This window comes from Sceloporus occidentalis, unplaced genomic scaffold (assembly GCF_023333645.1).
Source record: "Sceloporus occidentalis isolate IW3139 unplaced genomic scaffold, rSceOcc1.0.p SCAF_9, whole genome shotgun sequence".
NCBI classification, from domain to species: Eukaryota; Metazoa; Chordata; class Lepidosauria; order Squamata; family Phrynosomatidae; genus Sceloporus; species Sceloporus occidentalis.
In genome coordinates this window covers 25,403,661-25,417,014 of record NW_028316989.1, presented here as the reverse complement: position 1 = coordinate 25,417,014, position 13,354 = coordinate 25,403,661, and the positions used below count along the sequence as shown (strand labels likewise).

The following is a 13,354-nucleotide window of genomic DNA, read 5'->3' as shown; positions in this document are numbered from 1 at the left end:
CCTCCTTCCTCCACAGAGTCCCTTACCAGACTTGTTTTTGTACTCGATGTCAAAGCCAGTGATGATGCTATTGCCATCGAACCTCTGAGTCCAGCGTAGATTCATGCTGCGAGCTTTCACTTCTCGGATTTCCAGCTCCGGAGGGTCCGGCGGCTCTGGGGCAGGGAGGGAGAAGTCAAAACGGCCCCACCCCACATTTTCACCCGGCGCAACATTAAAGCGAGGAGCAATTTGCCAGATGAGACTGGGTGCCTCCAAGCAAAAGCTGCTTTTCCAAAGGAACCAGTGGCCCCTGGATGGGCGCATAGAGAGGCCCTGTGGCTCAGTGGCCCTGGGCCCCCTCCCTGTGCAAGGGCAGCCGCTTCTCAGAGCTTCTTCACATGAAGGCCCCTAAGGGCTGGACCTGAGATGGGTCTGATGCAGAGAGGAAAGGCTTCTTTTCTCTTTAGATTACACTGGAGTAAACTCTTTCCATGGAAAGAGTGTTGGTAGGAAATCAGAACCAAGTGTTCCTTTCAGCTTCCTTTCCTATCTAACGGCCTCCTTGGTCTGAACCAAGATAAAGCTGAGGAGCGGCTGCAGGAAGGGCTTGCAATCCTAACAGCTTTGTTTGTTTGGGGGGGAACCAGATGAGAACCCTGAGAAACGGCTGCAGAAATGAACCGTCAGCCCCCCTTGCCCTTTGGAAAGCCTCCACAAAAGCTGAACATTTTCATGGAGGCACTGATGGAGCCCAAGGCAAGGCAGCCCTGGGAATGCCCTACCTTGGACAGTGAGCTGAATGAGTCCTCTGTCCTCCCCGTAAGAGTTGATCGCATGACAGGAGAAGAAAACAGAGTCTCCGCGGTCAGCTGGCTTGAGCTGCAGAGGAGGGGACACCTCAGGACCATCACACACAGATACACACACACACGCAAACATGGCCAGCTTGGCAGGAGGAAGAACTAGCCTTTGCACTGCAAGGAAGAAGGGCACGGTCCAGCCCCTCCCCCTGGCTGGCCCCCTTCCCTTCCCTTCCCTTCCCTTCCCTTCCCTTCCCTTCCCTTCCCTTCCCTTCCCTTCCCAGGGCACCCCATTACCAGGCACAGTGGGCACCGGCAGGACTACAGGGCCCCTTTCCTTCCTCGGGGGGAGCCTCTTACTTTAAGGGTGGAGATGACCTCATCGCCATTGTCCTTGGTGGCGATGGTGTAGCGGATGTTGCGGTCGGGGTCGATGACGGTGTCCCCCTTCTCCCAGCGGATGATGATGGGACGCTCCCCGCGGGCCGTGCAGTTCAGCTCCTTGGCCTGGCCCTTGATGGCGATGGTGGTGTTGGGGTGGGAGGTGATCATGGCCGGGACTGCAGTGGGGGGGGGGGGAGGAAACAGAGCAAGGGACACTGAGAACAGCAGAGCAAAGGCTTGGCCGGAGCAGCCAGAAGAGACGCAGCTCCAAAGCAAACCGGAGGAGGAAGGGCAGCTCCATTGGCCCAGCTCTCAGGCATGGAGGGAGGGGACACTTCCTGCCTTGTGTGTGGGGTGGGCACACCTTCACATCCTCCCTCAGGTACAGGGTTTTTTTTTGGGGGGAGATATTACAGGACCAGGTCTGTCCCCCTTTCTGCTCATTTCTGCAGACCTGGAATACCCCCCTACCCCCATCTCCACTGGCAAAAGCATGCTGAAGAGTCTTTTGTGCTCTGCTGAAAAGTGACCCTTGCCTAAGATGTGTGCATCTTTGTTGTTATGTGACTTCAAGTTGTTTTTGACTTATGGCAACCCTATCATGGTGCTTTCTTGGCAAGATTTGTTCAGAGGAGGTTTACCATTGCCTTCTCCTGACGTTGAGATGGTGTGACTTGCCCAGGGTGCATTTCACGGCTGAGCTGTGTTTCTAATAGATGCAAATTGCAGGGGACAGAGAGAGTCCAGCGGCCACACACCTCTCTCCTGTCCAGCAGCCTGAGCGGCCCAAGGAAGAACCCACTTCGCTGAGTCTCCTCTCAGCATACTCTGCTGGCATCCCTGCCCTGGCCAAGGCCTGCTGGGGAGGCTGCCCACCCGCATCTCCTGCTGGCCCTGATCTTCTGGGGTGGTTCTCCCAGGTGAGGCGAGGCAGGAGGGCCATATGGCCAGTGAAACAAGAGGCTGGCTAACAGCCTCATGGGGGTAAAGGAACGAGGGGAGCCCAGTGCTATGTTGCCCCGGCATAAACTCTCTCCATTTGGCTGTAGTGCAAGCATGGCAAACATGGGGCCACCACTGCCCAAGCCCTGTCTTGGGGAAATACTCTTCAGTTGCACACAAGGGAACACTCCCAACCAGGCCCCATTCCAAAATGAGGGCAGGGAAAGAAGGAGGGGTTCAGTTGGCTCCTGAGTGCCCAGCCAACCTGCTCTGGAGGGTGGCCAAGAGCCACATGGGTCCTCTGCCAGCGTCCAGCAGTCACAGGAGCATTGGGCACAGCAGGTGGAACTGGCTGGACAGCCTTGTGTTATGTAATGTGGGATCATAAAATAATGAAGCAGATAAATTTTATAATGCATAATATTACACCCGGATATACAATAAAATGTGAAAGACAAATAGCAGGCACAAGTTATAATGAAGGAAAAGCCGCAGCCAGAGACAGACAAGTATGAATTATTGACTAGGGTTTTACACTCTCAAGGATGGGCCCAGGAATGGTTTTGCATCAGAGATTTGCATAATTCACTCGGAGGAACCTGGGCAGAATGCAGAGGGAGATTTTACGGCCACAAGCCGGGCTGTGCTTTGTGTGGCAGCTGCTGGAGCACCCTCTCTATCTGTGTGTGTCTCTCTCTCATTTTCTCTCTTTACTCTGCGTGTGTCACACACACAGACTGGGAAGTCTGGCTGCCTCCGCCGCCTCCTTCTCACCCCCAACAGGAGGAAGGGCAGCTATCACACAGGGGCAGAAAAGGAGGGAGACACACTCTCATTTGGGGAGAGGGTAGTCAGAAAGCCCACTTTCTGGGCAGGGAGGGGCGATGGCCAGTTGCCCTCTGGCCAAGAAGCCCACTCTGAGCCCACGGGCAGCTTCTCCCACTGTTCCCATGGGGCTCAGAGCAAAGAACCCCCAAGTACCACAGAGTCTCCTCCCACCATTCCCAGAGCTGTGGTGTGAGCAGCCATCATGGGCCTGTGAGGAGGCACCCGAAAGGGCTGGTAGGGAGCCGTTGCCTCGTCCCTTGGCCATGCAGGAAGTCATGGTTGCTGTGGCCCCTGAAGGCTTGCAACGCTCCCCCTCCCAGGGAGGCCCCCAAAGCAGCTGAAGGCACAGAATGAACTGCAGGGCCTGAACGTGTGCCGGGGGAGTGCTGCACAGTGGGTGGAGTAGCAAAACCCTTCCTTGCTCCAGGCAGCTCCTTTCAGCCTAACTGGACTCAAGATTTGCAAAGCACTTTTGGCTTTGATGGAGGGGCAACAGAATGACAGAACAAGAGGAGGAGCAAGACCCCAACATGGGCAAGAAGACCCTCCCTGAGCCCAAAGCGAACAAGTCCAGAAAGACGGGCTTGAATCCTTCCTATCCGGAGGGGGTGTGAGGGAATCCCCAGACCAGACCAGTAACTCCTCTGCCTTGCCTGCAGATGGGGGTGTCCACTGCTGCCTCTCCAAAGGCTCAAGCAGAGTGCCCACCCAGCCAAGTGTCCAGCCTTCCTGAGACAGTTATCTGTGGAAACGGCACCTGGCGAAGAAGCTCCCTTCCTGCCCTCCATGCAAGACGCTGTTCCCCTTTCAAGCGCTTCCTTCTCCTCCTTGTTAACATGACACAGACAAGAGGCTGATCCCATGTGGTGGGCCGTGATAAGGCAGCCACAGCCACAGCCACAAAGGGGATTGTCATCGCTCTGGGTGTTCCTCCATGCTGAGCCCTGGCTGGAGCTGCACCAAGCTGGGAGGGGAGGCTTCCTCCAAAGCTGGCTCTGTGATGCTAATTTGATTGCACCCATTTCAGCTCCTTCTCTACACTGATTAGCTGCATTTCACCTGAAGCATGAGATTAATTCTAATTGCAAGGAAGCAATCAGTTATGCTTAGGGAAGAAGGCCAAGAGGCACCACCTTCTGTCCGGGTGCAGTGTGGCCCCTGCCTTTGCCCAAATGGGGAGCACCCACTGCGCTGGGCACAGCCCTGCAGTGATCTCAGACCCCCTCCGTCAAATGCAAAGTGAACCCTGATGCCCATCCACCCCATGCCCCAGACATGGGCAGGCGGCTGTGGGGCTCACAGGAAACCACAACACTTTACAAGATTGGCTGCTTATCCACTCCAACAGTCCAATGGCAAGAAGGAAGACGACACAGAAAAGCTGCATAATAGCCAAAGCTGAAAATAACTGCTAAGAGAAACAGAAATTGCATGCAAACCCTGGAAAGCCTTGGCAGAGCAGAAAACTTCTGAAGCGAGGGGAATAGTTCTTGTGTGGGGAGTGTTCCAGAGGCCTTATCCTTGGCTCTCCACAAATGTGGGGCAATAGTGGTGGGCAGAGTGTGCACCTGCACCCACACACACACCTGGGAGACTGAATCCCCTGCTCCACACAGAGACCCCAGCTGGGTTTACAGCTGGTGGAGGCACTGCTTCCTTCCTGCTTCCGTATCCCTGGGAGGGGAGGCAAAGCCACATCTTGCCCCACCAACCAGGATGCTGCCTCCACCAAGGATCGCTCTTTGTGGATGCTCCCAGATGCTGGAGCCCCTGCTGAGGGCCCTTCCCAGCCTTGGGTCCCTCCTGCTGGGTGAGATGGAGGGGAGACAGCAACAACCCACCAGCACCTGACAGCTGCCTCCTTGATAGCAGTCTAGTCTAGCCCAGGGCCTCCCACTGCCTGGGACAGAGGAGGAGCCCAGGAGGTCCATCTTCTCTGAATCTGTGACCCATCTATGAGCTGACTGGGCTGGCAAGTGATCTGGTTCCTGAGAGCCATGGAGGGTCGCCCCAGTACCCTCCTCCAACTACTTGCACTGTGCCATTGCCCCCAGCACTATCAGCCCCCACCTGAGTCGGCCCCTTGGCCCAACCTGGCTACCCCATTGCCAACCAGGACCTTCTTGGGAACTACCTGGTGTGTCTTTGTGAGCTGTTTTTTCTTGAAAAGACCAGTGCCAGGAAGGCATTTCCCTGCCCCATCCCCTTCTGCCAGGGGCCCTTTCACCCTCAGGGCAGCCACAGCCATGCAAATGTTGGGAGTCCTGGGCAGAGTCCCACCAGGAGCCCAGCCCTGTCTCACCAGGAGTCCCTGGGGTCTGAGAGATCGTCTGTACAAAGAGGAGGGGAGGCTGCCCACCCGGCCTTCTCTCCATCTCCACAGCTTCTGCTGCAAGATGTAGATTGATTGCCTGCTTTTATTTAGGACAAAGTGTTTTTTGATCATGAGAGGGAATCCGATCCCCACAGGAATAGGAATCAATCTCTTGTAGGCTCCGCTCCTTGCAGTGTGGCTGCCGGAAGCCAGCAGAGAGGCACTCAGGCTCCACTGCGAGGGAACTGGGAAGGGTCTGGGGAGGCCATAGGTATGGGGGACGCCACGCTGGCCTCCCACCCCCAGGGCAACAGTAACTCCCCAGAGAGTCAGCTACTGGGGGGGAGGGATTGGGAGGGGGTAGCCAACCATGCAAAGGCTGCCCCAAGGAGCCTGAGTGGGAAGGGGCAGGGCAGCCAGACAGCCAAGGGATGAGGGCCAACTGGAAACCCCAAAGGTCTTCCTGGTCCCTGGGCCACCCCCAACTTCCTGGGGTTGGGAGCTCACCTCCAAGGGAGAATGTAACTGCTCTTGGGGCCCTCACCTGTGCCTTGCCCAAAGCCCCCCACTCCAATTACAGCAGCCAAAGAAGCCCCTGCCCCAGAGGAAAAGAGGCCTGGTGGGCACACTCACTCTTCACGGTGAGGAACATGGACTTGCTGATGTCCGTCCCGACCCCGTTGCTGGCCTGGCAGAGGTAATAGCCGATGTCCTCCTCCAAGACGTGCCGGATGAGAAGGGAGCTGTTGGGCAGGATCTGGATGCGGCCAGTGAGGGGGACAGGGTGGTACTGCTGGGGGTTCCCACTTCCTAAGGGGGGGGGGAGGAATCCTCAGACCACAACACCACAGGAGTCTCCACGCCTCCCCCAGGGCCCTGGATGGCCAGAGCCACCATAACTGCTGGGCCCAGAGGGGTCAGCCCAATCCCACCTGCAGCCCCCAGCCTTGCTCCGGAGCGGCCACCAGTAGCTGGGAAGAGGCTTCTGTGGATTCGGCTCCCTGGGATGGGAATGGGGGGAGTAAGAGGGTCCTACTTACCTTTAGCATGCTTCCACATGACCTTGGGTGGGGGGTAGCCATCCACTGAGCAGTTCAGGACCCCTGCCTTCCCATAGATCCCATCCTGGTTGTTGGGCTGGACAACGAAGCGAGGAGGGACTGCGGAGAGGGACTGCAAGGCTGAGCACCCAAATGGCCAGTTCTTCCCCGGCCCCCTTTTCACCCCTATGACCACCCCAACTGCCCACTTCCCCTGAACCCACACAGAAGAATCTGGGGCTGCCTCATGACCCCCTCCCCAGTAAATGCTTCCCAAATGGCCTGAAGCTCAAGATTATTGGGTTTCTGAGCCTCCATTTGTAAAAAAAGCAAAAAACAAAAACAGCAAGTCCTGGACAGCTCTTGGCTTGTGTTTTATGTGTTTTCAGTTGTTCTTATTAATATATTAAAAGTAATGGTTTAATTGGATTGATGGAAGTATAAATAAATAAATAAAGACATAAAGAGATTTCCTACAGGCCAGAGTCCACTTGCCACACCTCTTGACTCCTTTGCAGAAATCCTGCGCTTGCTAGGCCAGAGGGTGGCTTCCTTCTTCCTGGGTGGGAGAAGGTGCAAGCCCCCCCCCAAGCCCCCCCACCCCAGTATGACTAGGAAGAGCCTGAAGGTGAGGCTGTGGGGCAGGACAGCCCTTGGCTGCCATCCTGCCTTGGTCCCAGCGCACTCTGTTCTGCTGGCTTGGCACTGGGCTTCAGAGTCAGGAAGCAGAGATGGCCCCGCCCTCCAGAGCCCAGGATGCAGCACGGAGGCGAGGAGAGGACACTTGCCTCCAGCACCCTGAAGCTGAGCCAAAGTTCACTTCCATCTCTGTCCACTGAGTCTCTTCATGCCCTACAGTGGCTGGGACTGACCAGTCAGCTATGACCAAACAGTCCACCCCCCCAATCCCCTCCTCCCCGGCCACCTGCTGCTGGGACTACCAGATCGTTTTCACTGGAGAGGATTACTTCTTCATACAATGCATAATTAATTAATGGATGTAATTTGCTCCCAGAAGATGGAGTGATGGTGGCTTAGAGGGAGATTAAGTAACCCCACAGAGGAGGAGGAGGAGCAGCAGCAGGAGAAGATTTTTTTTTTGGGGGGGGGGTTCCTCTCAGGGTCCATGATTCAAGAAGCTCCTCACTGGCCTCTGGGCTACTCCTTGAAGGGGGCCCTGGCTGCCAGGATGCAATACAAGTTAGCAATCGGGTAGCCTTCCATGGGATGCGCTGGCTTAGTGGTTAAGATGCCAACCCTGACAATAAGAAGGTTGGCAGTTTGAGCGCCTAGTGCTGCATGATGAGGTGAGCTCCTGTCACTAGTGCCAGCTTCTGTCAACCTAGCAGTTCAAAAGCATGCAAATGCGAGTAGATAAATAGGTACCACTTCTCAGTGGGAAGAGAACAGTGATTGGTGCGTCCATGCTGGCCACAGGACCGCTGGAGCCATCTTCGGACAATGCTGGCTCTTTGGCTTAGGAACAGAGATGAGCACCAGCCCCTGTGGTTGGTTATGACTAGACATTCATGTCCAGGGGCTACCTTTATCTTTGCCTAGCCTTCTATTACTTTGTTTTAGTTACTTTTTAAGCAAATTGTCATGATCTTGTTAGCAAATGTACAGTGCAACAATGTAATCATAACCGGTTATAACATATTTAATAATATAAACACAATGTTTTAACTAAAAAAATAGCTCAGTGCCCCCCATCCAGCAAGGGGGTATTTCCTTTGGTGGGTCTACTGTATGTCCTGGTCCTCTCTTGGGAGATGGAGGGCTATGAGCACTGCATAGGTGCATACTCCCATGCAATCCCATGCGCACATGCACTGAGGCACTGACCTCGCACGATGAGCTGCCGCTCGCGGCTGACAGTGGCGGCATCATTGGTGGCGATGCAGGTGTAGTTGCCATTGTGCTTGAGGGAGACGCTGGAGATCTGCAGGGAACTCATGAACTCCTTGCTCTCGATGGTGACACCCGAGCCAGAGATAATCACCTGCCCGTCCTTCCTCCAGGTGATGCGGATTGGCATGTCACCGGAGGAGACCACACATGGGATGTAGAGGAGCTGCCCAATGGAGGCCGGTGGAAACTCAAAGGGCTGGATGAGCGGAGGCACTGCCGAGGGAAGGAGGGCATGGGTCAAGGCCGCCCCAAAGGGCAGGGTGGCAGCAGCGGTGGCCTTTGGAAGGCCAAGCCAGCCGACCTCACAGTCTCAGCTAAGAAAGCAGGGAGGGTGGCAGAGGGGAAGGCTTCAGACAGAGCAAGGAACCAGGAGGGGAACCACTGGGCAGCTGTTGGGGGTCAGGAATGGTCCCACGTCCACCCTGGGCACTCCAGCCTGTGCCACAAAATCTCTCCCATGGAGGGGCTGTCTGGCCAGCCTCAGGAGGGAGAGATCAGGCAGACCCAGCAACATCAGGGACTGCCTGAAGGAAGAGGCCCCTCCCTCCTCAACTGTCATCTTGGCCTCAGAGGGAGAGATCAGGCAGACCCAGCAACATCAGGGACTGCCTGAAGGAAGAGGCCCCTCCCTCCTCAACTGTCATCTTGGCCTCAGAGGGAGTCATCAGGCAGACCCAGCAACATCAGGGACTGCCTGAAGGAAGAGGCCCCTCCCTCCTCAACTGTCATCTTGGCCTCAGAGGGAGAGATCAGGCAGACCCAGCAACATCAGGGACTGCCTGAAGGAAGAGGCCCCTCCCTCCTCAACTGTCATCTTGGCCTCAGAGGGAGTCATCAGGCAGACCCAGCAACATCAGGGACTGCCTGAAGGAAGAGGCCCCTCCCTCCTCAACTGTCATCTCGGCCTCAGAGGGAGTCATCAGGCAGACCCAGCAACATCAGGGACTGCCTGAAGGAAGAGGCCCCTCCCTCCTCAACTGTCATCTTGGCCTCAGAGGGAGAGATCAGGCAGACCCAGCAACATCAGGGACTGCCTGAAGGAAGAGGCCCCTCCCTCCTCAACTGTCATCTTGGCCTCAGAGGGAGTCATCAGGCAGACCCAGCAACATCAGGGACTGCCTGAAGGAAGAGGCCCCTCCCTCCTAAACTGACATCTTGGCCTCAGAGGGAGTGATCAGGCAGACCCAGCAACATCAGGGACTGCCTGAAGGAAGAGGCCCCTCCCTCCTCAACTGTCATCTTGGCCTCAGAGGGAGCGATCAGGCAGACCCAGCAACATCAGGGACTGCCTGAAGGAAGAGGCCCCTCCCTCCTCAACTGTCATCTTGGCCTCAGAGGGAGAGATCAGGCAGACCCAGCAACATCAGGGACTGCCTGAAGGAAGAGGCCCCTCCCTCCTCAACTGTTATCTTGGCCTCAGAGGGAGTCATCAGGCAGACCCAGCAACATCAGGGACTGCCTGAAGGAAGAGGCCCCTCCCTCCTCAACTGTCATCTTGGCCTCAGAGGGAGTGATCAGGCAGACCCAGCAACATCAGGGACTGCCTGAAGGAAGAGGCCCCTCCCTCCTCAACTGTCATCTTGGCCTCAGAGGGAGCGATCAGGCAGACCCAGCAACATCAGGGACTGCCTGAAGGATGAGACTTCTCCCTCCTTTGTCAGCTTCTATTTTGTATTGCATTATGATTTTTACTGTACACCGCTATGATCATTGCGGAATAGCGGTCTATAAATAAATCATATTATTATTATTATTATTAGTCCTTCTCCTCCTGGAGAGCAGTGGGAACAAGAGGTACCCACCCCACAGGGCTGTTGTGAAGATGCACATGGAGTGTTCTGGACTCACTTGCCAGGTGAGCAGCTGTCGTTTCATAAACTCACTTGGTAGGTCAGGCATCAGGAGAGTGCACAAGTCAGGCTGGCAAGATAATGCCAGGCCCCAGCCACCAATGTCCCTCTGCTAAACACACCCAGGAGGAGAGATTTTCTTCCTTGCCCCCAACCTGTCACAGGGGCAGAACTGCCCTCACCTGGGAGACCCACTTGCCAGCCCCATGCCCTCCACCAAGAACAGGGGAAAACTGGTGGGCCAGCTCTGTGGAGGAGAGGCCTTGTGCAGGGGAAGCAGGCAAACTCTCCCTGGCTGGCAAACCCTTCTGCCGCCGCCGCTGCCATGAAGCCCTTGGAGCAGCAATTCACCTGGGAAAGGCTCATAGCCCACCACCGGGGGATCAACAGGAGGCAGGAGCAACAGGGGAATGAGGGGCCCAGAGAGGCACATGAGGGGCAAATGGGGCAGGCCCAAGCAATGGGGCAATCGGGACAGGAGCTGGAGGAAGAGCCACCACTTCCACCAGCTGCTCCAAGGGACCCCCTTGGCACATCAGCCAAAGTGGGGCAGGCGATGCACACAAGACCCCTTCCCCAGCCACACAGCCCATCTCCAACCTCTGGGCCATGACCCACATGGAAAGAGAAGGCCAAACTCTTGCCTTCCCCTCCATCTACCTGCCTGGCCCCAAAGATGCCAGTGGCATGGAGCCCCAGCCGCACTCTCAGCAATCCTCTGGAACAGAAGGGCAGCCGGGCTGATGCCGCTGCCTCCTCTTCCTCTGCCTCCATTGTGCCCCGGCTGGCCGTGGCAATTCATTAGGGCTGATGACTCCCTGCACGGGCTGAATAATTGATGGGCAGGAGAAGCTTTTACAATGTTCTCTGTGCTTGGAACACAGAGGGGATGATTTTTTAAAGATCTACACAGGCTGAAAACCACCAAGAAAGACGAGACTGATATGTTTAATACAGCATGTTTACACTGTGTTCTGCTCTGCTGCTTGTTGGGGAAAGGGATACTCTGGGATTGGGGGTGGGGGGGGGTTGCCCAGGTGGAGGGTGAGGAGGGAGGGGGCACCTGCAATCTCGTTCCATGACAGCAGCGCCCTCTTCAAACCAGACACTCAGAGGCTGGTGTTCTGGGCAAAGCCTCTCAGGATAGCAAAGAGTGGTGTTAAAGAAATGTCCAGGGCAGGGCAGCATCTCTCTTCCCCAGCTCATCCCCGGGTGCCCACAAGGCCTCTGGCCACCCAGGAACTACCTCCAGACTATTCTGCCTCTGCAAAACAGAGCCTGGGGCTCCCCCTTCTAGGCGGATATACACAGCCCCATGCCCATGTTTGGCTTGCTCAAAGAAAGGAGAACTGCACCAATAGGACTGCAGGGTCCAGCATCCCCTGTTCAACCTAAGCTCAGAAGAAACCAACTTCTCCAACCCAGGAACTTTTCTAGGGGGCCCAAGCAGCCAGGAGCCCAGAAATTCAAGGTCTAGTTTGCCTGGGAGGGAAAGAAGTGATCCCCCCCCTGCCACCTTGCCCCCCTCCATCCATCCATTGGATGGTAAGCCTGAGGAGGAAGAGGGAGCACACCAAGGTGCTAGAGGAGCTACCTTTGTTTGCCTGGGCTGGGCAGCTGCAAGGATTGCGGGCGTACTTGTTCCATGGCCCCTGGGCACTAACCTTTCACAGTGACATGGACGCTCTGGCTGATGGACAGCTGCGGCTGGATGAGGACACTGCACAGGTACTCCCCTTCGTCCATCCCCTTCTGAACATCCATCAGCTTGAGTGTCCCATTTTCAAAGACCACCTGGCGGTGGTTGTCCGGCAGCAGGAGGGAGTCCTTGTACCATTTGATGGAGTAATAGGGGTAGCCGATCACCCGGCAGTTGATGAAGGAGTCCCTTCCGGCCACGGCTGTGATGTTCTTCATCCCACGGATGCTAGGGGGGCCTGGGGGGGGGAGGGAAGGGGAGGGAAGGAAAGGGGCAGGCTAGGTTAACTCTAAAGAGCCAGGGGGTGCAGACAGAAAATGGCTCTGCTCCAAAAGAGGAAGAGGGAAGAGGAGGAGGAGGATTGGCTACCCTCCCAGGGTCCCAACTCTCCTGCAGCTCATGAACTTGCCCTCCCCACAACACTACTGCCGTGTGAAAGTGAACGGGTTTCCAAGAAACCCCCAGGGATCCAGCCAAGAGGACTTTGGAGTCAGAGGCAAGGAAGGGCCTGGCCACTCCCCCTCTGCCTCTCTTGCAGCTCCTAGCTCTGGAGGTCCAGCCACTGCCCAGGTTGGGGGGGGGGGCAGTCCACAATTATCCAGCTTAACTGCTTGGAAAGAGTTGTCCTCAGCAGATCGGGAGCACTATGGAGGCTGCAACCCAGAACAGAGGAGCGCCTGCGGGGATCAAGGAGGGAAAGAAGGGACCAACCCTGCGTTGTATCCCTCAAACTCTGCCCCATGCCTGCCTCCAGTCCCTGCTTCCAGCCCACTTGCAGACAGGGCCCCTGAAGGCCTCTGCCGGGAGTCAGGAGATTTTTCTTGGGGCCTGCAGCGGTTAGAATCATAGAGTTGGAAGAGACCGTAAGGGCCATCCAGTCCAATCCCTTTCTGCCATGCAGGAAATCTCAATCAAAGCATCCCTCACAGATGGCCGTCCAGCCTCTGTTTAAAAACCTCTAAGGAAGGAGACTCCATTACACTCCGAGGAAGTTTGTTCCACTGTCAAACAGCCCTTACAGTCAAGAAGTTCTTCCTAAGGTTGAGCTGGAATCTCTTTTCCTGGAGCTTGCATCCATTGCTCTGGGTCCCAGTCTCTGGAGCAACAGAAAACAAGCTTGCTCCCTCCTCAATATGACATCCCTTCAAGTATTTAAACAGGGCTATCATATCACCTCTTAACCTTCTCTTCTCCAGGCTAAACCCCAGCTCCCTAAGTCTCTCCTCATAGGGCTTCATGGTTTCCAGACTCTTCACCATCTTAGTTGTCCTCCTTTGGACACGCTCCAGTTTCTCAACATCCTTTTTGAACTGTTTTGCCCAGAACTGGACACAATATTCCAGGTGGCACCTGACCAGAGCAGAATATAGTGGCACTATTACTTCCCTTGATCTAGACACTATACTTCTATTGATGCAGCCTAGAATCACATTGGCCTTTTTAGCTGCTGCATCACACTGTTGACTCATGTTCAACTTATGGTCTACTTGGACTCCCAGATCCCTTTCACACATAGTTTCATTCATCCAGGTGTCTCCCATAATCCTATATCTGTGCATTTAATTTTTCCACCCTAAGTGCAGTACCTTACATTTCTCCCTGTT

At 55.6% G+C, this 13,354-nt stretch overlaps 1 protein-coding gene across 3 annotated transcripts in view; it reads right to left on the bottom strand.

Moving 5' to 3' along the window:
- The window catches only part of DSCAML1 (DS cell adhesion molecule like 1), a 94,546-nt gene that overhangs the window by 23,145 nt on the left and 58,047 nt on the right, over positions 1-13,354 (bottom strand). For 2 of the 3 annotated variants that reach the window (XM_089537941.1, XM_089537942.1), the window contains exons 8-14: positions 11,716-11,988; positions 8,136-8,414; positions 6,291-6,410; positions 5,884-6,060; positions 1,143-1,342; positions 765-861; positions 27-155 (exon numbers count right to left, since the gene is read on the bottom strand). In XM_089537941.1, the coding sequence (XP_089394067.1) occupies positions 27-155; positions 765-861; positions 1,143-1,342; positions 5,884-6,060; positions 6,291-6,410; positions 8,136-8,414; positions 11,716-11,988 (1,275 nt within the window). The remainder of the gene's footprint in view (positions 1-26; positions 156-764; positions 862-1,142; positions 1,343-5,883; positions 6,061-6,290; positions 6,411-8,135; positions 8,415-11,715; positions 11,989-13,354) is intronic. The other variant, XM_089537943.1, reaches the window with a different exon arrangement.